Source organism: Camellia sinensis, chromosome 13, assembly GCF_055761805.1.
Source record: "Camellia sinensis isolate YWXY chromosome 13, ASM5576180v1, whole genome shotgun sequence".
In the NCBI taxonomy this organism is placed as follows: Eukaryota; Viridiplantae; Streptophyta; class Magnoliopsida; order Ericales; family Theaceae; genus Camellia; species Camellia sinensis.
Genome location: NC_138973.1, coordinates 64076782 through 64101449, shown reverse-complemented (window position 1 = coordinate 64101449; position 24668 = coordinate 64076782). Strand labels below are relative to the sequence as shown.

Below are 24668 nucleotides of genomic sequence, written 5' to 3'. Positions count from 1 at the left end.
TACTTTTCTCATATTTTCACTCTGGCGCTTCCTAACTTCCAAATATAACAAAAAAAAGAAGAAAAAAAAAAATATATTATATGGTTCAATTTCCCATTTCCCACTGGGCCCATTAAAACAATTTTACTAGGCCATGTTGTTTGAAGCCTTGAAAGAATGCCCAAGGTAAGTTTCCCAACAGCCGAATTGGGCTCAAATCTAAAATATGGGCTTGGCCCACTAGGCCCATCATCAAAAACAAGTAAACTGTAACCAATCAATCTGAGCCGTCGACGTGTTCAATTTTGAAACCACAACCTTAACCGATTAATTTCCCTCCCTTTTTTTTCTTTCTCTTCACAAATCCTTAACGAACCCAAAGCCCCTTCAACCTAGCAGCTAATCTTCACACCCCTGGCTCACATTAGCCTCCTCCGATCACGCTCCGCTTCACTCCCTGCGCACGTTAGTCTCGTTAGAGTCTTCTCATCAATGGCGTACCCATCTTCGGTCCAATCGGGCAGGGTTAGGGTTCTGAAGGAAGGATCAAGACCGTCGGATCGAGAGATGGGACCTGTGGTGTACTGGATGTTCAGAGATCAACGGTTGAGAGACAACTGGGCACTGATCCACGCTGTTGATCAAGCGAACAAGGCCAGTGTCCCTGTAGCTGTGGGTTTTAATCTGTTTGATGAGTTTTTGGGTGCAAAGGCGAGACAATTAGGGTTCATGTTGAGAGGTCTTCAACAACTTCATCGCGATATTCAAGACACTCTTCATATTCCATTCTTTCTTTTTCAGGTACGATCATATATTAAAGTTGAATCTTTCTACAATAATTTAATAATTTTTATGATGGTAGCTATTTAAAAACTTAAACTTTACAATTTTTTACTAATTTAGACTTCTAAAATCATGACCAAAGAGAATTGTAACATAGGTGATACCATTGTTCAACAAACCAAACCAATCCAAGACTTAAATCCCATCAAATTGGATCTTAAGTCCCATCAAATGGGGTCGGCTACATGAATCTTTTTTCTGCACGCAGCCTATCAAAGGCCATTTCATTAGTTAAATTAAGTAGATCCGTATCTCTCTATTTACAGTGCTAACTAACATTAATCTAGGCCTAATATATCATTTTTAATGTAATAATGAAACTAAACAATCATTTATTGGTTGATCTCACATTTGGTTCTGCAATTGATTTTTTTACACAAAGTGGAGTGTGCCAACTGGGTGTTCAATGGTGTGGGCTAGAGTGTTAAAAGTATAAAAATTGAATAATTTTAAAAGTATACATATATTTATATAGAGTGGTGCTACATCTCCTAATACATAATCCCCATTTTGACCTCTAATGAGGTGGAAGAGAGGAGAGAAGACAAAGAGATAAAAGAGAGAAGTGTGGGTCCACCCCTTCACATGATCCATTTCATGTCATTAGGGGTGGCTTGGGGGTGGTCACTTAGAGCTCTGAAGCATTTTTCACACACACATATATATATATATATATATATTATATTTATGTACTCAATTCCATACCTTCCTTAAAGAGTAGTGTTGCCCCTGCATGAGGAAACTAAGGAAATTGGATGATGGGATGAAATGTTAAATGTGAAGCTGTTTTTGGTTTTTGAGAAAGTGAAGGAAAACAAAGCAAATTAGAAATTTGGATTGCACTCAAAGTTGTACTCGTTATGGCTTGAGAGAACAACACCCCAAATAAACTATATTTGAAACAACAATTTAGCTGATTGAGGTTAACATTTTCTATCTTTTGGCTAGAAAAGGACTAGTACAAGTGTCAGTGTTTACCCTATCATTCTCTTGGCAGCCATGTGCAGCCTTAAGCTTTTTGGATCTCAAAATAAGGGAAAATCCATGGGCACGTAATTATATTATTATTAATATACCTTTTGTGGATAAACTAATTATTAAATTTTGGAGCTTATTGTTTTGGGGATTGGTTTATTTAGGGAGAAGCTATAGAGACAATTCCCACTTTTCTTGAAGAATGTGGTGCTTCACTTCTGGTCACGGACTTCTCACCATTACGGGAAGTTCAAAGTTGGAAAGATGAAATCTGCAAGAGGGTGAGTGATTCAGTGTCAATTCATGAAGTTGATGCCCACAATGTAGTACCGGTTTGGGTGGCATCAGAGAAATTGGAATACAGTGCTAAGACATTAAGGGGCAAGATTAATAAATTGCTTCCTGAGTATCTGATTGATTTTCCTAAAATGGGACCTCCGATTAAAAAGTGGGCTGCCACGAATTGTTTTGTTGATTGGGAGAACCTCATTACAGAGGTTGTAAGGTTAGATCTTAATTCAATTTGATGGTTTGAATTTTAATTTTTTTGCTTCAATTGAGAGTTCGATGTCACTGTAATGTCAGTAGTTCAATTTGATATGATTAGGAAAGGAGCAGAAGTTCCTGAACTTGAATGGTGCGAACCAGGTGAAAATGCTGCAATGGAAGTCTTGATGGGAAGTAAAAGTGGGTTCTTGACAAAGAGATTAAAGAACTACTCCACAGACAGGAATAACCCATTGAAACCTAAAGCGCTCTCTGGTCTCTCTCCATATTTGCATTTTGGGCAGATATCAGCACAGCGGTGTGCCATAGAGGCACGTAATGTCAGGAAGCTTTGTCCTCAGGTTTGTAGTCTCAAAGATTGGGTTTCGTGGTGCAGCTTCTCCTTTTTGGTTGAAGTACTTGTTGATTTTCAATACTTGATCTGTATAATTTTTTTTTAATTACTACTTTATTATTTATTTATTTTTTAAAAAAGGGAGTAAATGTGTTTATTGGAAGTTGAAATACCCTGATAAGGTGTTAACTATATTTGGCTTCCCTAGGTAGCTGTATCTTGTGTGTTACCAATGGCTTAATAGATCTTGCACATTTCTTTACTTGTCCTTGTGAACTACTATTGTGAAGGCAGTTGATGCATTCTTGGAGGAGTTGATTGTGCGCAGAGAACTTGCTGATAACTTCTGCTTCTACCAGCCTCAGTATGATTCTTTACAGGGAGCATGGGAATGGGCACGTAAAACATTGTTGGTCCATGCCCCTGATAAACGAGAACACATTTACACGTGAGTAGAATTGCTTCAATTTCAGTAGCCAGCATGTATTTGATTAGTCTATGTCACTGTGTTGATTCCATATGCTGACTGACGTTATATGGGACAATTGAATTTGTAGGAGGGAGCAATTGGAGAAGGCGCAAACTGCTGATCCTGTAAGCTAAATATGTTCTTGAAAAATATGTTTAAAAAAGTGTAATGACGTGTAGTTTTCCTGATTGTCATTCTTTAATAATTACGTCGCTAGGAATTCCTGCTGATTGAAAATTAGTGGATCCAGTGTACGCCAGCTGATTAACTTTTTCTCCGTAGTTTGCTATGGAACCTTTATAGTAGTTTGTTGATGCTGCTATACAATTATAAAGTGTATCTTGCTGCAATTTTCAGCTCTGGAATGCTTCTCAGTTGGAGATGGTTTATGGTGGAAAGATGCATGGTTTTATGCGGCAAGTTTTTTCTCTATGCCTCCTAATTTTCCTTTCATATATATATATATATATATTGAGTTGCATGTTGATATTCTTGGAATTATATCTTCATCAACTGTCTTGTTCAGATACTTCTTAATTCAGATTCTTGTGTATTTAAGAATTAGAATCAATGTAACCTTCACTCGCTCAATCTTTTTTTTCCCTAGTAAAGAACTACTGTCCATTTCACACACACACAAAAATAAAAAATAATAATTCTCCAACACAATCAGGATGTGCTTATTGAAATAATTTGTCAACTGAGTGTTTCTACTGCATGATATCTGAGCTTCTTTGAATCTTGAATTGCCACAAATGTCATATATTTGACAGTGGTTTTTGTCAAAATAATCAGTTCTTGTTGGAAATGCCTTTGTATGATAGGATGTTGAAACGAGGATATATTAGGCTTAATTACGTAGTTTGGTTTTCACTTTGAGCTGCCGCTGATGAAGGATTGTGGAAATCAAGTTGTTGCACTTTACACAGATATGGAATGGTAGACACAACTAATAGAACTCCTATCTCTAAATACTTCATGAGAAAACTCGATCACACTTCATTTACAAGTCTTTGTGACTTTTCATCTGGAAGGACCATGTCTCAGCGATCAAGTTAAAAATATAATCTTGATGCATCATCATCAACTACTGAATAATAAACAAAGTCAATGATTCATGTGGAGTTGGTTTTCTGATCTCTGAAGTAGATTGGAAATTTATTCTTCTGCTTGCTTTCCAATTATTATTATTATTATTTGTCAATTTTAATCTGTTAATCTAATGAGGTCAAGAACTGTAATCAGGATGTACTGGGCAAAAAAGATTCTTGAATGGACAAGTGGGCCTGAAGATGCTCTTGCAATATCAATATATCTAAATGATAAGGTAAATTAAGCATTTCTTCGCTGTGTGCATGTAGCTATGGTTGAATTTCCGTCACGTTTCATTGCTAATATGAACTTTGCATACAGTATGAAATAGATGGAAGAGATCCAAATGGATATGTTGGTTGCATGTGGTCGATATGTGGTGTGCATGATCAGGTCTAGATGATTTTTTTTTTAAAGAAAATAATAACCAACTCTTTAAATCCTTGTAGAACTCTCAATGATTGCATCGAGTTGTGTCCTTGAATGGCTTTGCAGGGTTGGCAAGAACGACCAGTTTTTGGGAAAATACGATACATGAACTACGCTGGCTGTAAAAGGAAATTTGATGTTGATGGATACATTGCTTATGTTAAGAGGCTGGTTGGTGAAATCAAGAAGCGGAAAGCAGAAACCCTACTCAATGAGAAGAAAAAGGAACTTCGCATTTAATTATTTTTGGCTCCATCATATATGATAAATGTGTCAAGTAGTTTACAATTTGTAAGAGGAGTTGATCTTTATTTTGGGCTGAAGACACGTGCCATTTTAGTCTTTTTTGGCTGTGTAGATTATTTATTTATGTACTTGTTTATGAAATTCAGTTTCGTTCATAGGGTTTACAAGAATTTGAAATGAAATGTGAGAATTGCATATCTATTAATATTTTTCCTTTCCAAAATCATTCTCTAGTTGAAGAAAATCTTATAATTCACCTGCCTATCAACCATTTATGTTTTTTGAAATGAAATGTGAGAACTGCATATCTATTAATATCTTTCCTTTCCAAAATCATTATCCACTTGTTGAAGAAAATCTTATAATTCAGCTGTCTATCAACCATTTATGTGTTTTTGGAAGAATTTTTCACACAATTCTTCATTAGTCTGAGTTACATCAGCTCATATACCATTTTCAGTATTGTTTTCATAAGATAATTCTCTGAAAATATCACTAGCATACTGTAGAATCAGCACCTGTATAGACATAGAAAATATTAACACGATAGCAAATATTAAGACACTCCATTTTTGATCAAGTAAATAAGAGAAAAAACACTAAACATTCTTGGCGAAATGCTGGGTTTTCTAGTCTTTTAATTAGTCAAATATTGTCATATACACACCATGAAAGGTAGTGGTCACTTCCAAGGAAAAAAAAAAAACTAAAAGAAAAAAGGAAAAAGAAAATTCGCTAAAAAGACCTTACCCCCCATTAATTACAATACAAAGCACAGGCCTATCAACAGCACCGTATCTTAACAGACCCAACCCTGCCTCCTAACCCATGCTAGAAACTCTATTGTTCAGCTTGTAATATTCATACCAGACATTTTACATCACTGTTAAAAAAATGGAATCAATGAAGATACATATCGATCTATGATTACAAACTGAAAAACCAGCCCGTGAAAAAATTGTGTTTCCAGCTTCTTGCTTCACCAATGTCTTTTTAAATCTGAAGATCATCCAGTGACAGTTCGTATGCCGTCATCAACTTCAGTTTCTGCAAACCCAACATCCATATGTCATTACCACAATTACTATTACATATTTTATTTAGGTTACTATCACAATTCTAGCATCCTCCAAACAATTTTATACAATTGAACCTAGTTATCACAAAATCAACATAATGTCCTATAATTGCTCACAATTATGAAAATTTATAGATGTTTCTGTAATCTAGTATGGTATCAATGCTTAGTTAAAATAATCATTATCTTCATATTAAAATTGGACATATAAATACAGAGATCCAGAAAGCATTTTAGATAAATACCATGTCCATGGGATATGACAAGGGTAAGGGTGTAGGATATGTGTCCGACATTTGTACCCAATTTAGATACTTGGATCCTCTAATTTTTACAAATGATTGAAAAATAAGGAACTCACATGTGCTAGTAACGAAACTTTTCCAGCCTCACTTAGATAAGAGAGAGAAATTCCATGTCATATTTCCTAAATTATACAATACGCAATATATACAACTTTTGAATACGTATTCCAATGTCATAAAAATTTCAGCCTACATTAGAGTAATTAATTATAATAACTTAGGATGAAGTTCAGAAAAAAATCATTTAGTACCTCGGCACTTGAGATGTGAGAGGGGGTGGTTGAAATTTGATTGCATGAACTATTATTTTTCAGGAAAATGCATTGTAGAATTCATTAATCTATTTTTACATCTCTCGTCATGACCAAGTACCAAATAATTTGAATTTCCATTCAAGACCATCTAAACTAGAAGTTGAAGCTACATACCGTAATAAATTGTGGAGGATCATCAAGACTGGATGACCCTAAAATAATTTCCCTCTTAAGCTTTGTTGTCAGCTTGTGACAAACTCGTAGCTGAAAAGAAAGTCAATTTCATAAGAACAAATAGATGCCAGAAAGGAGCAGCAGTACTGAATTTAAAAAGAAAAAGAAACAACATATATTCATACCTCAGATCGAGTTGCTCCACCAACAATAAATACAAAAATACGTTGGCCCATTTTCTTGAAATCACTAGATGCATGCCTTAGAATGGAATCACTACAAGCAAGCAAGTAATAGACTATTAACATTCTAGAATGATATTATCATGGAAATAATGCCTGCAAAAGGAAGAGAAATCAATAATAGCTTTTTGTCTGCAGCCAAAAAAAAAAGGGGAGCGGGCTGCAAAAGAGGGGGAAAAAAGGTACTATATAAAGAGATTTATTCGTAAACAAATAGTGTAATCAAAATCGGGAGAGAATATCCAAAAAAGCAGCCACAAAGATACCTTGAATATCCATCGTCAGAGCCTCGAGGCCGAGCCCATGTTGCCCGTCGTTGTCTCATTGAATGAGCAGCAGGAGCTTGACTAATTTGTGCTGACGTAGCCCGGGAAGACCCATGGAAAGTTGGACTTGGGTCATTCATAAGTGGGTAGTCATTCTTTGGTAGCTCACCTTTGTTAAGTTTTTCAATTAGTTCCTGAAAGATGACATGAATTTAGCCCAGATGTCAATTCCTTCTGTAGAAGCATTAATATGACATTGAAAAGATCATAACATGACTAATCCCAAAACCGGGTTATTTAAAAGGTTTTACATTTGGCTGGTGTGTGTGTTTGATAGTCATTTGCCACTCCCTTGGCACCTTTTTTAATCTACACTCAGTTTACTAATAAAAAAATATAAAAATTGCACAAGTTCTTTATAACTTATTCTCATTGCATCTGCTGCTTCATACAAATATAGGCCATCATATAAAACCCCTCAAAATTTTGTTATGATTATACTATTAATGTTCCATTTGTTTCAGCTGAAAATGTTTTGGGGAAATATCAAAAAAGTGGAAAGATGGTAAAATAATTGCAAATGCATGAAAGTACAAGTGGCTCATGTACAAACACTTCTAAAATGGTGACGTGTCCATGTTAGACACTGACATTGCATGGATACTCTCAAACACGTGTCTGATACTCTTTTTCCCTTGTCCATGATTAAAAATAGAAAAGTTTAATTTTGGACATGTGTTCGATACTCATTTTGCTGTGTTCATCACTTTTTGGCTATGCCTATCATTAAAAAATGACCATGAGACACTTATTGGACACATTGGTGTATGCTTCATAGCTATTACCACCACCACCACCACCACCACACCATGGCCCCCACCAACCACATCAACACCACCACTTATACAACCACTAGCACATTAGTTTCAAGGTCAACCGAATATGGGAAAACAAAAATATTTTCCATAGTAAATTTTTCCTGTCGAAAAAAATGGAGCATAAATCTATACAAGGAAGGCAACATCCTTACATCAAATATGCGTTGGATAAGTATCCGGAGTATCTAATAAGTATTGGATAGGTGTTGGAGATTAAAAACTATTGTACAAGCATGGATATGTTAGGAAGTAACAGAATATTCATTACTATCTCAGAAGTACCAAAAATATGATATAGTACGGCTATTTTTCCAAAAGCAGCCCTGCCAGCAGGAGCAAATAAATCTAACTGGAATGTTACCTCTATCATGGGGTAAAAGCGTGAAAGCTGCCACTTCACTTCTTCACCATCACGATCTTTTCTAGCAGCATTCTTCTTCTGAAGTATTTGAAAAAAAAAAAAATGATGAGAAAAAAATAACTGAGACTACATGTTTCAGAAAGAAATCATGAAGCATGAAAAAAATTAAAACAACCAAGCTCATTTACCTTATGAACATCAAATTTCAGAGAAAAAGCTCCAATTGAACTTTTCTTGGTATCTGATGATGCCTCAAGCAATCTCATATTATTGACAGCATTCATATCCTCAGGCGACAGTCTAGCTAACTGAAAGGAAAAATAAAAAAATAGTTGAAAGTATGTAAAGCTTGGTCATAAGGTATTGTAACCTTGGCCTGGTTGAACCAACCTGATTAACAGCTTTGCTCAGGGTATAAATGACTCTAAGACGCACCAGCAACCAGCTTGATTTGTTAAAACGTAAATATGTTCAATCTTTAATTCGGGGTTTGTTAGCCTTTTCAATGAATCCTTTTCATGTGAAAATAGTTAAGATTCCAATGACATCCCAGATAATTGTTTTGCAAAACAGTTACAAAATTCAACCTAGTGTTGTTATTGCTAAACGGGAGTTATTCCTAGGGATGGCAATGGGTAAGGTATGGATTGGTGGTCCCTACCCCACCCCTGAACCTGTCTAGTGAATCCCTTCCATACCCACCCCAACCCTGTTTCACCCATTCCCCACTTCTGCTCCACCTCATGACGTGTAAACTGCACATCTGTTCCGCCACCCATTTAACAAGGTGCATAAACAATTACTGTATACAACTTCTAATAAAACAATATGCAACTTGTTTAAATAATTTGAGGATGGAATATGGATTAGAGAAAATAGAAATCAAGATTCTATATACAGATGTGTATAAATTGAAGAAGTATGAAAATTTATCAAAGTGCACGGGTTTGCAGTTTTTTCTTCCTAAAGACCTTGATGTGCCATAAGCATAAATGGATGCAAAAGCAATATTTGTTTAGCAATAGTTATAATCATTTATTTTTGGTTCAGGGTGGATCTATGTCAAAACAAGATTCCTACAATGAAAACATATATATATATGCAGAAAAGAAAAGCCAAAAATAACCCATCAAGGTAGCCTAGTGGTTCAAACGTCATCATTGGGACCAAGTAAAACTCGGAGGTCTTGTGTTCAACTCATGTTGGTGACTCTCTGGCTTACCTGATACCCTATAGCTCATGGGTGGTTACAGGTATCCGGAGGACACCCTGCTAGTGGGTCCAAAGTGGCCCTCCTTTGGAGAGGTTCCTTAAAAAAAGAAAGAAGTAAAATTTTCTTTGTGCATCCATAGTATTTAGTTAATGGATATATCAAACCCTCAAAATAAACACAAGAATGTTGTTCCTGATGTTTAGTGCAAACCCATGTAACTTCAGCAAGAAGAGAACTGAAAAGTGTACTACATCCGTTCACAAATGCATGGTACATAGAGTTGCCCCAGAAAAAAACATTGTAGTTCTCTGCTCCAAATTGAGTGTAATGGATGAACTGTATACATGTGTTAGACCCAAAGTCATTTTGATAAGACACTTATTTTAATAGCCATTCGAGAAAGGAAGAAACAGTAGTAGCTCCACTAAGCTCAAAGTAAACAAGAGATGGTAGTAAAAGTAGAAAATAGTGACAGGAAAGGGGCCTACCTCCATCAACTTTGTGATTTTATCACTCTCGAACTTTTTTGGATGACATGCTGCATAAATCATCAACAAGCGCAACTTATTTTCACGTGTTACATCCTGCATAACAGAGGTAATTTATTTGAATCCGTATATTCAAGGTTTTATTCACATCTATTCTTCAATAACTACAAGTTCTCACCTGTTTTGTTCTCAAAAAGTTAATTACATCCTTGGTTCCTGCATCTCCAAAGACAAGGTCCTGCTCTAGTTGCCCAATATCTCTAAGCCCCATCTCCTTGATAATATTATTAACTTTTCCAGCAATCTATATCAATACAAACATATTAGCATGAAGCCATGTTTCCTAGGAAAATTTTCCAACAAATGCATGAGAACAACTCAAAATAATTGCGATTTATGGAGGAGCAAGTCAAAGCAAGTAAAAACTGTGTCCCATGCCATAACTTATACTTGCACCAGACACATGCATACTTGCAACTCCATGAAAATGCAATTAGTTTAAAAAATTGAGTAGACCAAGTCACTAGCTAGCTAGTAAACATGCCTGATATTTAGATCATAAGAGAAATAGAATCCACTTCTTACTATTAATTTCCAAAAAAATGATGCTTATATGCATGGGAACTCACATCTACATGGAGAGAAAGTTTGTCCATTTGTTCACTATATTGTGGCAATGCTTGCACCATCTTTTGCAAATCACGAGTAGATAATTCACTACCATCTCTAGAAAAAAAAAAAAAAAAAACTTCACTAAGTGAGAAATATTATGACAGTATATCATAATATCAAGTTATCAACACATCCAATCAGGGCAATGCAAGCACAAAAAGAAACATTGCTCCAAAGTCCCAAAGTCAACATCTACATTTGCACATTACTCATTACTTTATTAAAACAAAATTTTACAAAATAAGGACACAAACATAAATCAATTCCATGTGACCAAACTTAAGTCATGAGAACCAAAAACAGGTCAATATAAAAAAATAAAAAAATAAAAGAACAGAAATAAATGAAATCCTGAAATAAGCCCATTGCAACAACATCTAAGTCGCTAAATACAAGTGAGAGGTAGAGCATCACCTGTCCCATGAGGGGTTTGTGTCTGGTGGGGGGTGTTGGGTTGAGCAGGGGTTCCACATTGTGGTAAAAAAGTTCAAACAAGAGCAGGATGAACATACTAGACACAAAAATATCTATGCAGGCAAGGTAATAGTTTAAATAATGAGATGTGAAGGCCAGAAATAAATTGCTGCAGGATTCAATACAAGGAAATGTGGGATTCCCACGTGCTATAGTTCCTAAGGCCAAAAGAATTGTAGACATATATCCGCGGACACACCCACTTGAACCTGTCTTCTAAGGAGAAAAGATCATGACAAGAAAATCCACCTACACCATGTCTTCCTTATTGAACAACCTCTTGTCCCACATGCTATCACGCTGAGCCCGGGGGGGGGGGGGGGGGGGGGGGGGGGGGGATAATAATATTCAACATAGGCTGCCGCTAATGTCTTATGGCATGTCAACTGGGTTGATAATGAAAGGATGTCAAAATAGTTAAACTGACCTCGAACCGTGGTGAATTTGTGCAGCTTTATTCTTTGATACAAAGTTTGTCATCTTCTCATGCAATCGTTCACTAGCCTGACAAGTAAGTTAATGATCAAAGAGCTCCCATGATATTTCTATTCAAACCTAAAAAATTATCCAAATGAGACATACATCTGCTATATGTGCATGTCGAAGCTCTAGCCAAATGGGATCATGATCCTCCAAAAGAACTTCTTTTTTCTCAGGGGCACTACCTGCTTTGCCTGGGACCTAAGAAGTATACTTGCCTGGTTATGATATGCAGTAGACAAAGGACACTAAACATCAATTTCACAGAAAGAATAAAATTCAGCACAGGACTTACCTCATGCACATATTTATTTCCCTCCATATTTAATAAATCATGGCAAATGGCATCATATGTCCATTCATGTATCACAGGAGCAATCTAGGAATGCAAAATAAGCATATTTAGTATAAATTATAATCTAAGTAGACAAGGCAGTAAGCACATTTTAACTGACACATGCATCCAAGAACCTGATCTATAGATCTATCCAAGATAAGCAGCTCGCATGTTTCTGTCTGGGGGAAGTTAGGGAGGTTAGCTTTATATTTCATAAGATGATTCCAAACACCAGCAGCTAGCTTTGTGGGAATTAGATCACGAAATGTTGTCATTGTGGTTGGATCAAGGGATTTGGCTGCACGATAGCGTACTAAAGGAAACTCCTGAAAAACACAAGATCATGCATGTTTAAGAATTGTTTAATACAAAGCAGATTAATAATTAAGAGTCATAAATTACATACTCGTAATGAAGCAAAAACTGTAGCAATCTGAGTAGCCATCACACTCAAACACGCATCACCTTTGCGAGTACTCTCCTCATCCCCAAAAAGTTCCTCTAAAGCCCTCTCATTATCAGTGACAAATCCCTGTATTGTTAAAACAACAGTTGAGAAGAAGCATGATATACAATAATATTTTTTTGATCATATTATGATACTAATTGCCTTTTTGGGCAGTAGGCGGGCTTATTTGGGGAGGTTGGGGGGAGGAATGCATGGATTAAATTGCTGAATATTAAGAATAACAGTGAGATAAAATTGTTCAAAAATCTTGAGTTTCATAAGTTCTTGGTTTTTCTTGCAGAGAAATCCCTGAAGAAGCAAACAATTTGGGAGCAACATTACCCAGAGATGCATAGAGGAACCGCACAACTCATGTTACTCGTAACATGGGAAGACTAACCCATATTCATGGCTCTACATATTTTAACCTCTTTCTTCTTTATGAAGTTTGTTTTGCTTTAAAAATTGACAAAGTTCAATAGGAATTTATTGGTGCTAGGAAAGGTAATAATAAGTTTTAAGCTAGGAAGTATGGACACAGACATGCAATGCGAAAGTGACTAAACCATATTTATTCTCTCTCTCTCTCTCTCCCCTTTCTTCTCTATTAAGTAATTTTTGGAACATATTTACGGAAACTAAAAGATTAGGAGTTCTAGCTAAAATGAAATCAGACTGTTAAAAATTTACACAAATTTCAGTGCATCAGCATAATGTACCTGACTATCGATGGCAAAGTACTCCAAGTTCATCTGCATATTTCCCACCAAAATGAGAAGAATGGCAAAAATATACTAAAAAACAGTTGACAAATGCAAATTGATTCACTAAAATCACAGAATCAAGAACAATCTTGAAGAAAACAAATAAATCATAACCTCTCTCAAGGCACCTATGCGAGCTAGCACAGCTGCATCTCTCTTGATCTGATTAACCAATTCTCGTGGAACAGATGAACTGAAAAAAACGAAAGCCCTAGAAACAGAACAGCAAGAAGAAGGGGGGGGGGGGGGGGGGGGAACAAGGGAATAAAAATCATCAAGAAAATTACAACTTCCAAGAAATTAAATTGCACAAACAATATCAAATTTAAAAAAAAATAAAATGCTTAACATACTTTTTATATAGAGGTGCTCTTCCAGACATGTCCGACAGAAACATAATAACACTGCATGTCAATAAAAAAAGCATGAGAGAGAGATGGTGGGTGGGTGTTACCATCCAAAAACCATGATAAAAACAAAGGAGAATAAATTTACAGAAATGTCACTAACATACGAATATTTGACTAATAAAAAAAATACTAATAATAATAAATCTAAAATAGCTACAAAAATGTAGTAAAAACACCAAATTGGGAAATCAAAATACCAAAAACTGCGATTTGCCAAAATCACAGGGAGAACACAGCATAATCAGATTCATATCCATAAATGAATTCAGTTTTTAAAAAATCTATACAAGTCAAAGTAACCAGTATTTAGTTGAAAGATGAATTTATACACAACTATCAAAACGGAGCATTTCTTTCTCAGAACCAATATAGCAGTGAATGTTTAAATCACTGAAACTATTGTTTACCAACTAAATCCAACAGACTGAATGAAATTAAGTACAAAAATCAATACCATATGCAGCAGAACATAAAAACAGAAACTATTTACTTTTCTTTGGTTGGCTGGATGTAGTATATGGCATCCATGGTGGGCAATGGCTGCCTTCGCCTGTATATATCTTCCACCACTGCAGAAAAAATAGAAATGACAACTACTTAAAACAATACCAACATTCCAATAACAAGAGGAGGAAAATATGTCAGTGTAGCTAGTTTTTCACATCCCACAAGCCATTGTCTATTATTCAAAACTTGTCACCTTTGCACGTCTGCTAACTTCTGCATCAAGCCATCATAAGGAGAAAACAGAAAGGAATTTTTACCAAAAGGTAAATTAATTTCCCAAATTCAGATGTGAGATCAAATTGTCCGAAACTAGGCAGTTTTTGTTGTTTGTATTATTAAAACAGAATGATTTTAATAAATAATAATGGTGATTAACAGGTCATTTGCATACACATACTCTCTTTCTACTTTTCTATTTCTGCATTTTTTAAACTATTTTTTTATTGTTTCACATACACATTCTCTCTTTAGTCTTACAAAGTGGTTGTTTATTATTTATTTATTTTCTTCTTCTTCTGGGTTCTTTGTAGATATTATGGTTTTTTTTTTTTTTGTAAATGTTAATATAAATATAATATTGCACACGCATCGCGTGTGCGCATGCCCTCCAGTTCATATGAAGATAGTAATGAAGTTTTTCTGTCAACCAGACAGCATCTTAATTACATAAGACCGGCCCAGATTCCTCGAGACTAGAATTCAACGTCTATGACTGGTTTGTAAGATTCAGCATTAATTGCCATAATCAAGACCGACCAAATACATTGCAACACAGATGACAAAATGTTCAACATTCAAACCATTTAGGAACAGCGCTTCTGTAAATGACACCAGCATTCTCTAAATAACATCAATCACATTGCAACAAATTAGAAAAACTAGAACATATAAAAAATAAATAGAAAAGTGGTCACTGCATGCTCTTAATATGAAGTATTTTAAAGCATTAACTCATGCAACAGGCCTACAACAGCTATTAACATAGACAAGAACACAACAAAAAAAAGGGCAAAATGTGGAACCTGGCCAAGAGCATGGACATGATGAAAATATGAACTTATGCGCAAAGCCAACAACATGCATGAATATTCACCCAAAAAAAAAAAAACAACATGCATGAATTTGGCAGAAACATCTAAGCAACTATAGAGACGAAGGAATTCAAAATTTATCGAGACTAGCCTTCTTATGTCTTACATGAAACTCCTTCCTCTGTGATATCTGCCATCTTGCATGAGCAAGACATTATTTTGACAGTCACTTTGTCCATGATGAGCACCTACAGGTAAGAGTGTCAGCTAACTGACAGGTCTGAAATATGTAAGCTTGAAGTAAATAGAGGGCAATAATTTTTAAGTATTACAGAGAGCACTATTGAGCAAAAATCACAAGAGAGAAAATAATATTGAGCAAGAAGAAATTATGAAAGACATAGAGGAGCAGGGAAAAAAGTCACTGCATTAACTAAGAAGAGTACCAGTTCTCTATTCTGCACATGGGTTACTACAAATGGGGGGAGGGGGAAAAGGAAAGAAAAATTATATGCGGCCCCGTGGGAAACTTGAATGCAGAACAGAAACAATAGAAGTAGATAGTCCAATGCTTATATTATGAAACCTAATGCAACAGTTGACAAAGCACAAAAGAAAACTAAATGGTATTGATTTGGAAGTAATTTGCAGGTACTATGACTAGAAATAACAATTCTATGATTCAAAATGTAGTTGGCATGGAAAATATCCACAAAACGTTTGAAATAATCAGCAAAACAATAGTCTTCAAATTGCAAATGACATTTTAGAACAAGTTGCTGATACCTTCCACGTTGATTTCGAGCCCCCAGTTTTCGTTGATCTAAGCATTTCATACAATAACCCTGTTAATATAAATTAAAAAGTTATTAAATAGATAAGCAATGTACCATGCACAGTTTCTAGTGATATCAAACAAGAAAAAACAGAATAAATCAGTCTGCATCAACGAACTTTAGGTTCCTCATAGGTGATAAAAATGAGATATGGAGGCATGCACAATTATAATTATTAATCACACTCGCAACATAATGGCAAGTGCGAATTAAAAGCTTGTCTCCAAACCCTACAGCCTACAGGGCTTTTTGCCTAACACCCAAAACCTCTTATTAGCTGCTATCCAGCCATTCCAGCAATATATTCCTAAATTTCCCACAACCGAACACCTCCAAAACCAATCCAATTCAAACACTTAACCTTCTATGAAAGCCTACAATGTTACTTCTTCTACATAGTAAAGCCCTACACCTACAAGCTTTTCTTAAATACACCATACATGAAACCAACCTTATTATCATTGTTCCTAGCTTTATAGTACTGTCCAACATGCACACTAGGTATTTGGACACAAAACCTCAGTTGTGCTCCAACCAATAATAATTGCTCTCATCCTCAGTTGCACACATAGAAGATCTAAAAGTTGAGAATGCCTAGGGAAACGGTTATGTAAGTTATATATAAATATATTGTAAGAATATTTATTTTATTTAGTTGTTATATATATATATATATATATTAAATGTCAACAGTACACTATCACTTAAATTGTTAAATATAAGCATAGTAACAAAGTCTAGTACATGTTATTGTCCCTTTTTCGATTTGTTCTTCATTTTATTCATATTAGAATTTATGTTCACAAGAGATCTAATGGGAATTTTTATGTGTTAATTGCCAGACTACCTAACACACAATCCTCTTTCTTATCCGAGCTGGGGGGACAAAGCATAATTTAACTGAGCATATAAAACTTAACAAAACGGAATGACAAAAAATTATCTATATAACCAATCTCACCTTACTAGGATACAAAGCTTAGTTTGGTTTGGTTTAATTTGGTTTACATTGATATAATCATTCTTCTTAACTGCAAATACTATACAAGTTCTCAACATTTTTTCTTTTTTCTTTTTTTTGTACCTTGGTAGCTTCTGTTTGATTTATTTAATATTCACATATTTGAGTGGTCCTACCCCAGTTAGAACTGCAATTATAGGATGTGATTTTAACTCGATTCTTGTTCTTAATAATAAAATCACAATTCTCAAGCCAGTAGGCAATTTTGACAACTAAGCTCTCGTCTTAAGAAAATTTTGTGTCCATTTTTATTAATAAATTGCATCAGTTGATTTCTTAAGTCACGAATTAAAGGCTACATCCATAGTACAAAATCACATGGTTTCAAGCCTCTACCTTGACCCAACCAACTACAATTTTGTATAAAGGCAGTGACAATAAATCAAGATGTATACATCAATATGTGTGTGTCTGTGTGAGAGAGGGGGGGAGATAGAGTTCTTAAAACCTTACAAAACAAGCAAATTAAAACTCTCTTTTTTCCGGTGTAAACAGAATTCCCTAAAAATATTTTCACATTTTATGAAGTTTGGTTGCACATTAAGCTCCATAAAACTTTTATTTTGTAAATCACATTTTACCCCAGCAACATAAAACTACTTATGGACCAACCTTCCATAAGTTGTTTTCCAAAATAATTAGAACACACCAATCTATTTTGAAGAAAAAAAATTAACCCTTTGTATTCTCCAAACCCAATGGATATTCATATATCTCTCTGGACATCGTAAAACGCTTCACTTTCAGGTTTTAACTCACTCAAAGTGATTATCATTGCTTGTTTAGTTAGAATCACATGTGTTAGATTGTATAGTTTCATTCTCTGAATTTGATTTCTTTTTGCACGAGAATTCGAGATTGTAAAGTATGCTTCTTCTTCTTTTTTTTTTTTCAAACATTTTCTACGAAAATTTAGCCAAAATACCAGAAAAAAATATAAGATGAAAAACACCATTTTAATTACAAAAACTAAAAAATATTCTATCTTGAAACAATCATACCGTAAGCTAAACAATCAACTGAATTAAAGTGAATTGGTGGTGGCTAAAACAAACAGCTAATCGAATTAAGAAAAACTAATACAAATTCGTGAAGACAAAATTGAATTAACTTTTCCCCAATCAAAACAGGTGGCTATAACAGATGATCACAAGTTTGTTGGAATTAAAGCCATAGTTGAAAAAGAAACATATACAACAGTAAAGAGTAAGGAGAGAGAGAAGGACTAACGTTCGCGGGTAAGTTGCCTGAAGTTCTTGTACTCGCTGCCCTGAGACGAAGAATCTGAATCAGACATCGACATGGCGAATCAAACTCTTGATTTACTCTTTCAATCTTCTTCTTCAACTGATCAATGTATCGAAATCGAAGAATTTGGGGAAACAGATCGTACTGATCGAAGTTCAGGAGGTTGCTTTTTAGAGAGAGAAAGAAGGGGCAATTTAGGGGGAGAGAGAGAGAAATGGAAAGAAAGATGAGTCCTGGAAATGCAATTTATTATTGACCAGGAGGAGGCGAACGTTGAAATGTATTAAACGGCTTCGACGGTCCAACCGGATCGGACGGGTCTGATCTCATCTCTATCGAGATTACCGAACAAGGTTATTGACGCCGCCGTTAAGTACGACTCAAGACCCTTGTGCAATTTCAATGCTGAATTTAATAGAGCATGAATCAAAATTTACACAAAATTTAAATAAAAAAATAATTTTTTTTTTTAATTTGATATAGAGTGTTTCAATGGTTGATTTTCATCAAATTTTTATTAAATCTGTGTCGGAATAACCGGTTGGTCGACCGATTAAGCCAATTTTTTTTTTTTTTTTTGAACTGTTTGAATCTTTTAGTGGTCGACCGGTTGGTCGATCGGCCGGTCAACCCGCTGGTCGACCGATAAGGCAAAAAAAAAATACAATTTTTTCAACTATTTGAACTTTTTTACAGGTTGGTCTCCCCTAACGGTCATGCACAGTGTTTTGGTAAAATGCGAAGCCTGTTCTCCTTTTGGTGAAACGTTTGGTGAATTTTCGATTTGATACCAATTTGGTAAAATCGTTGGAGCTTCAAATAGTGCTTTTTTCACTAAATTTCAAATTTGATGCTAGGTTTGGTGAAGGGTTGGAGATGGTCTTAGAGTCGTGTTTTAAGAAGCCAGTAAAAAGTTAATTTTTTTTTATAAATAAAAATTATGGAAGATGATGTGATTCAAAATAAATAAAAAAATTAAAATCCAAAACACTCCATTGGCAGCGTTCGGTAACATTTATATATATATATATATATATATATATATTTTTATGTTTATAAAAATTTTATAAATTAACTTTTGTTTATTTTTAAGAAATATAAATTATAAATGTATTTGGTTTAAATAAAATATTTAAAAAAATTTAAAAATATAAATTAAAAAATATGTTTATTCAGGCCTAAAATATTTATATTTATTTTTTATTATTTATAACAATGAAATCATACACATTATAATTGAAAATAATAATTTGTTTGTCAAATTTTTAAATTTCTGTTTAAAAACCAACATAAACTCATTTTTTGAGTTTACGTTTTTTTTTTAAATTTACAAACTGAGACAACCATTTATAAATCAAAAAAATTATCAAACAAATTTTTATGATAATTTTTAAAAACTTTATAAATATAAATTGAAAACTGGAAACGAAATGATTATCAAACAAGTCCTAACAAATTTATTTCATTCTCCCAAATTGTTTTGTGTCAATCTAGTTATTAAAATATTAATTTCAATAAATACCCTTTAAATTAGTTCATTTTATCTGTTAATAAAATTAATATTTTTTTTTAGAATATCACTTTTGTTAACACATTGATTGAATAAATTAGTTCATTTTATCTGTTAATAAAATTAATATTTTTTTTTAGAATATCACTTTTGTTAACACATTGATTGAATAAATTAATTCATTTTGTCTTATATGGAATGTTTGGAAAATTGGTTATTTTAATAGATTATTTTAGTTTTTGATTATTTTAATAGGTTAAAATAATTGTATTTGGGAAGATAGTGAATTTTTTTGTAGTTAGATGTGATATTTGTGAGAGAAAAAGTGAAATGATTATAAACATAATATGCCATTTTATCTTATTAATTATTTTAGCTTATTTTGTCTTTTAATGCTATTTGAATCTAAAAAAATTTAAAAACCTATTGCCAAACACCCCATAGTAAAGTGACAAATATTTTAATATCATTCAACAAAATGCAATTAAAGAGTTGTTTGGAATGTTCTAAATAAATGTAATTTTTTGACTTTTTATTAAATATGAGTTGGATATACGTTGGGTTTGAAGTGATATGGTAGAGAAGTGATGTGACTTAAATAAGATGATATGATTTAAATATGATAGTGACTTTTTGACATTTGAAATTTGGGCAAATTACAAACACCTCCCTCGAGGTTTTGTAAAAATACAGATTCCCCCTTGACGTTTGAGAAATTACATCCCACCCCCTGAGGTTTATATTTTCATAACAAATTGCCCCCTGAGGTTTTTATTTTCATACAGATTCCCCCCTAATTTTTTCTAATTTGTTATGAAAATTTGACTCTCAGGGGGCAATTTGTAATTTCTCAAACCTCAGGGGGGAATTTGTATTTTCACCAAACCTCGAGGGGGTGTTTGTAATTTGCCCTTGAAATTTTTTAGAAAATGACAAGCAAGGCTAATTGTTTGAAAAATATTATTATGCATCTAGATATAATCAAATTAAATAAATCACATATATAAATATATTAATTCTATTGATGGTTTGGAATAAAGTAGACTAATAATCTTTTCTGAGAAGTGTGATTATTTCATTCTCTTTGTTGGTTCTTTTTTCCAGAAACAGCAAATTATACTCCATTCATTCCAAAATAATAATCTTTTTTTTTTTTTTTGAAAAGTCTAACTTTTTTTTAATAATATAATAATTGCTCTTTAAAAAAAATAATTTTTTAAAATTACCTTTTGAATTACATGTTTTGAGAAATATCAATTGTCATAATTATATTTTTTATATTATTAATAAATTTAAAAGATGGATAAAATAACAAATTCATATTATTTTACTCCTTGATTTTTAAAAAATAATTAATATTTTAACATAATAAAAATAAAATAAAAAATAAATATTTTGATATGAAAGGAATATTTATTTTTGACATGGCCAGAAAAGTCATACGCGTTCACGACGGGTATGCATTTGACACGGCCGTACCGTGTTGCAGGCAAGTCCTATTTCTCTATCATCCCTCAACTAGAATACAAGGAAATTTTTTATGGATCGATTGGTTTTTTTCCTTTCATTGTCTTAATTAATGCTATCCTATGCAACAATCTTTAGTGGATTCGTGAGAAGGAGAGCATCCTGAAATGATAATGCTTTACCCACCAAAATTTTAGTATTTTGCATTACACTCGGGAGAGGGTATAAATTTAATAAAATAAGAGAATTGCAGCAGCAATATCTAAATACACTCTAAAAATATATTATTGGGCACTTTGTATTTATGATTTTTCTTAATGTCATTTTTTAAGTCAAATTATCAATAAGAATAAAACCCAAAAACTTTAAATCTACAATCAGCCATCACTTTTTCTCCTCCTTATCGCTAACATATTAGCTTCCACTACCACTCAAACTTTTTCGAGATCAGATCCTCTCCAGCCAACCTCTCCAGCCATTCCTCCTGTCTATGGCTAGGAGTTGGCCACATCACTTTAGCCAAAGTCTACGGCTCAGATTCGGACTCCTAACCAACACCCAACTCTCTCTCTCTCTCCCTCTTTGTTCTGGAGAGAAAAAGTCAAAATTCACCTACTATTTTGCTATTTTCTCTGTTGGATCTGAACTTTTTTCCTCGTAAATGTTAATGGGTTTTGGCCAATTCTTGTTTTTCCATCATTTTCTCATATGGGTCTCTCAATTTCTCTTGGTTTCTTGGCTTTTCTTTGACTTGGTTTTCAAGTAGATGCCAAAGGATAGAGAATTGGATTGAACAAGAATTCAGGTATGACGCTTGAAATTTTCATGGACATATGATGTTATTGCTTTCTGTTTGTTACCATCATCTACAATTAATCTTTCTCAAGTTCAAATCCAACACTCAAAATTTTACTATAGCATTGCTCTCTCTCTTTCTCTCCCTCTCTCTCTCCATTTTGTTGGGTTCTTGAAAAATGAACAAAAATTAGTGTAAAATTATACTTGAACATACCCAATTGCTCATGTTTGAATTTTTCAACAAGATAATAAGAGGGAGAGAGGGACAGACCGTTGATGTTCGACGTCGCCGACTTCGATTCGCCCCAGAGCTTCAAAAAGGAAGGGAAAAAGTGAATGAGAGGGAAGCTAAATGAGAGGGAAGCTCTGTTGATGTGTTGAATGAAAAAAAATTCAATTTTTTTTTTTAATTATTATTACCAAGCATCTGATCTGAGCCGTAGACTTTGGCCAAAGTGACGTGGCCAAATCCTAGCCCTTGACAGGAGGAATGGCTAGAGAGGATTCGGACTCAGTTAGAGCATCTCCAACGATGTACCAAATGTTTCACCAAATCTGAGTCAAAAATGGGTCATTTCTTTAATTTGATACTTCGCGCTCCAACGGTTCAACATCAAATCCGTTTAATCAAATTTGTGCTGGGCGACCGGTTGGTTGATCGGCCGGTCGACCGGCCGGTCAACCGGTAACGGCAAATTTTTTTTTTTTTTTTTTTTTTTTTTTTTACCGGTTTGAACCTTTTTTTTTTGAACTTTTTCAACTTTTGGTGGTCGACCGGGTGGTCAACCGGCCGGTCGACCGGGTGGTCGACCACCTAGGCAAAAAAAATTTTTTTTTTTTTTTTTTGACTGGTTTCAACCTTTTTGTGAACTGTCTGAACTTTCTCTGGGGCGATCGGTTGGTTAACCGGTTGGTCAACCGGATGGTCGACCCGTTCGTCTCATCCCAACGGTTAGGAACAGTGTTTTGGTGAAATGCTTCGCCTGCACTCAGTTTGGTACCATTTTTGCTGAATTCTGGATTTGATATCGATTTGGTGAAAACGTTGGAGCTTAAAAAAGTGGCTTTTTCACCAAATTTTAAATTTGATGCCAGGTTTGGTTCACCGTTGGAGATGGTCTTAGGGAAAGAAAAAAGGCAATAAGAGGCGATGAGGGGCTGGAGAGGGTTAAGGTTTGAAAGAGAGGGAATGAGAGGGGTGACAAGTAGCAGAGATAGAAGAGGAGGGCGAGGAAGGGTTAGGGTTTGAGAGGAAGGAAAGTGGATGAGCAGTAGATAGCAAAGAGGGAAGGTCGAGGGAAAGGCCAAGAAGGGTTAGAATTTGAAAGGAATGAACAGAAAGTTGGTGCAGGGATGGAGCCATGGCTTGGCTTGGGGTGGTTATGGTCCCTCCCACATTCTGATGAACCATTTGTGTGTATATATAAATAATTTGGCAGAGTTTAGATTGCAATGTAATTGGCCCCTTTCTTCTATTTAAGGTTATTAAAGGTAAATATAATATTTTTTTTTATTTATTTGTAAATAATTTTTTAAGAATAATACTATAATGATTATATTTGTATACTACACTATATTTACTATCTCAATTATCATAATTACATTGGTTAAATAGAACACACCACTCATGTCTATTACCAATATAATGATGACACATCATATAATAAACTAAATGTAATATATTTTTATGTATTATTAATTATGGCTTGAATTGATTGCAAGTATTGCTCATCTTTATAATTCTTAGTCATTAATTTGTACGAGTCATATTTTTTAGGAAATATGTATTAAGTTTTGGTTAAATTGAGATTTTTTATATTAGAATTTCTATTTTGTTGTTTTTACTTTTATTGTTATGGTGTATTTTGCATTTGTTACAATCTTATAGATAAGAACATCAAGCACCACTCTGATAAACAATTGAGTGGCTATGTATTTTAAAAATAACTGAGTGGTTCTGTATTTCAAAAATGAATCTTTTTTTTTTTTTTTTTGGTTTTGAGTAGGGGTGGTTGTGGTTTGGTTTTGGATGATTTGCGGATTGATTTGGACCCGTCCGCATGTATGCGGTTTGGGAAAAATTCAACCCCCAGCCGCCCGCAGTATGAGTTGCGGTTTGTGCGGATAAAGTTCACGGATGTGCAGGCGGTTTGTGGATTGAAATTTTTTCTTTAAAAAATTATTACGGGTCATTTTCTCTCCTTTTTTTAAAATGCTCTAACATTAATAATTAATAAATTAAAACTTATGAAACTAAAAACACAACAAAATCAATTCCTAACACAAACAAATCATTCAAAATCCTAAACTTTTAAATCAAATCATAAACTAACACAAGCACATCTTTCAAAATCCTAAACTAGATCACCAATCTCATTCACTATCTATTACCCAACAATACAATTAAAGTAAAATCATTTAAAATCCTAAGCTTACCTAAAAGTAATTATTCATTAATTTTTACATTCAGAAAAAATGTAATAATAAAATAATTGCGGTCCAGGTTTTAAAAAAAAAAAGATACTAAATACA

The 24668-nt window shown here is 34.1% G+C and overlaps 2 protein-coding genes across 7 annotated transcripts; one reads left to right on the top strand and one right to left on the bottom strand.

Annotated features, from left to right (window-relative positions):
* The first annotated feature begins 274 nt into the window (after positions 1-274).
* Positions 275-5097, top strand: PHR1 (photolyase 1). Of its 4 annotated transcripts, none has more exons than XM_028202376.2 (9): positions 275-780; positions 1962-2302; positions 2405-2645; positions 2929-3086; positions 3196-3232; positions 3465-3523; positions 4353-4434; positions 4521-4592; positions 4695-5097. In XM_028202376.2, the coding sequence occupies exons 1-9, from the start codon at positions 472-474 to the stop codon at positions 4866-4868; spliced, it is 1473 nt and encodes a 490-aa protein (XP_028058177.1). In that variant the 5' UTR covers positions 275-471; the 3' UTR covers positions 4869-5097. The 4 variants fall into 4 exon arrangements, with proteins under 4 accessions (XP_028058177.1, XP_028058180.1, XP_082758501.1 ...); XM_028202379.2 differs by having other exon boundaries at positions 338-780; positions 1962-2178; positions 2446-2645; XM_082902375.1 differs by lacking the exon at positions 4521-4592 and having other exon boundaries at positions 338-780; positions 1962-2178; positions 2446-2645.
* A 386-nt stretch (positions 5098-5483) lies between these two features.
* On the bottom strand, positions 5484-18743 carry LOC114262040 (SNARE-interacting protein KEULE). 3 transcript variants are annotated; one of them, XM_028202372.2, is made up of 21 exons: positions 18344-18743; positions 16043-16101; positions 15423-15504; positions 14209-14287; positions 13662-13712; positions 13423-13519; positions 13264-13296; positions 12503-12628; positions 12231-12422; positions 12055-12138; positions 11862-11960; positions 11707-11783; positions 10763-10859; positions 10312-10437; positions 10134-10229; positions 8621-8740; positions 8433-8510; positions 7194-7387; positions 6871-6961; positions 6686-6775; positions 5484-5921 (listed from the first exon to the last, which is right to left on the bottom strand). In XM_028202372.2, exons 1-21 carry the CDS (start codon positions 18414-18416, stop codon positions 5868-5870), a joined length of 1998 nt encoding a protein of 665 aa, XP_028058173.1. In that variant the 5' UTR covers positions 18417-18743; the 3' UTR covers positions 5484-5867. The 3 variants fall into 3 exon arrangements, with proteins under 3 accessions (XP_028058173.1, XP_028058176.1, XP_028058175.1); XM_028202375.2 differs by having other exon boundaries at positions 15408-15504; positions 18344-18704; XM_028202374.2 differs by having other exon boundaries at positions 15423-15527; positions 18344-18609.
* Between the last annotated feature and the right edge of the window lie 5925 nt (positions 18744-24668).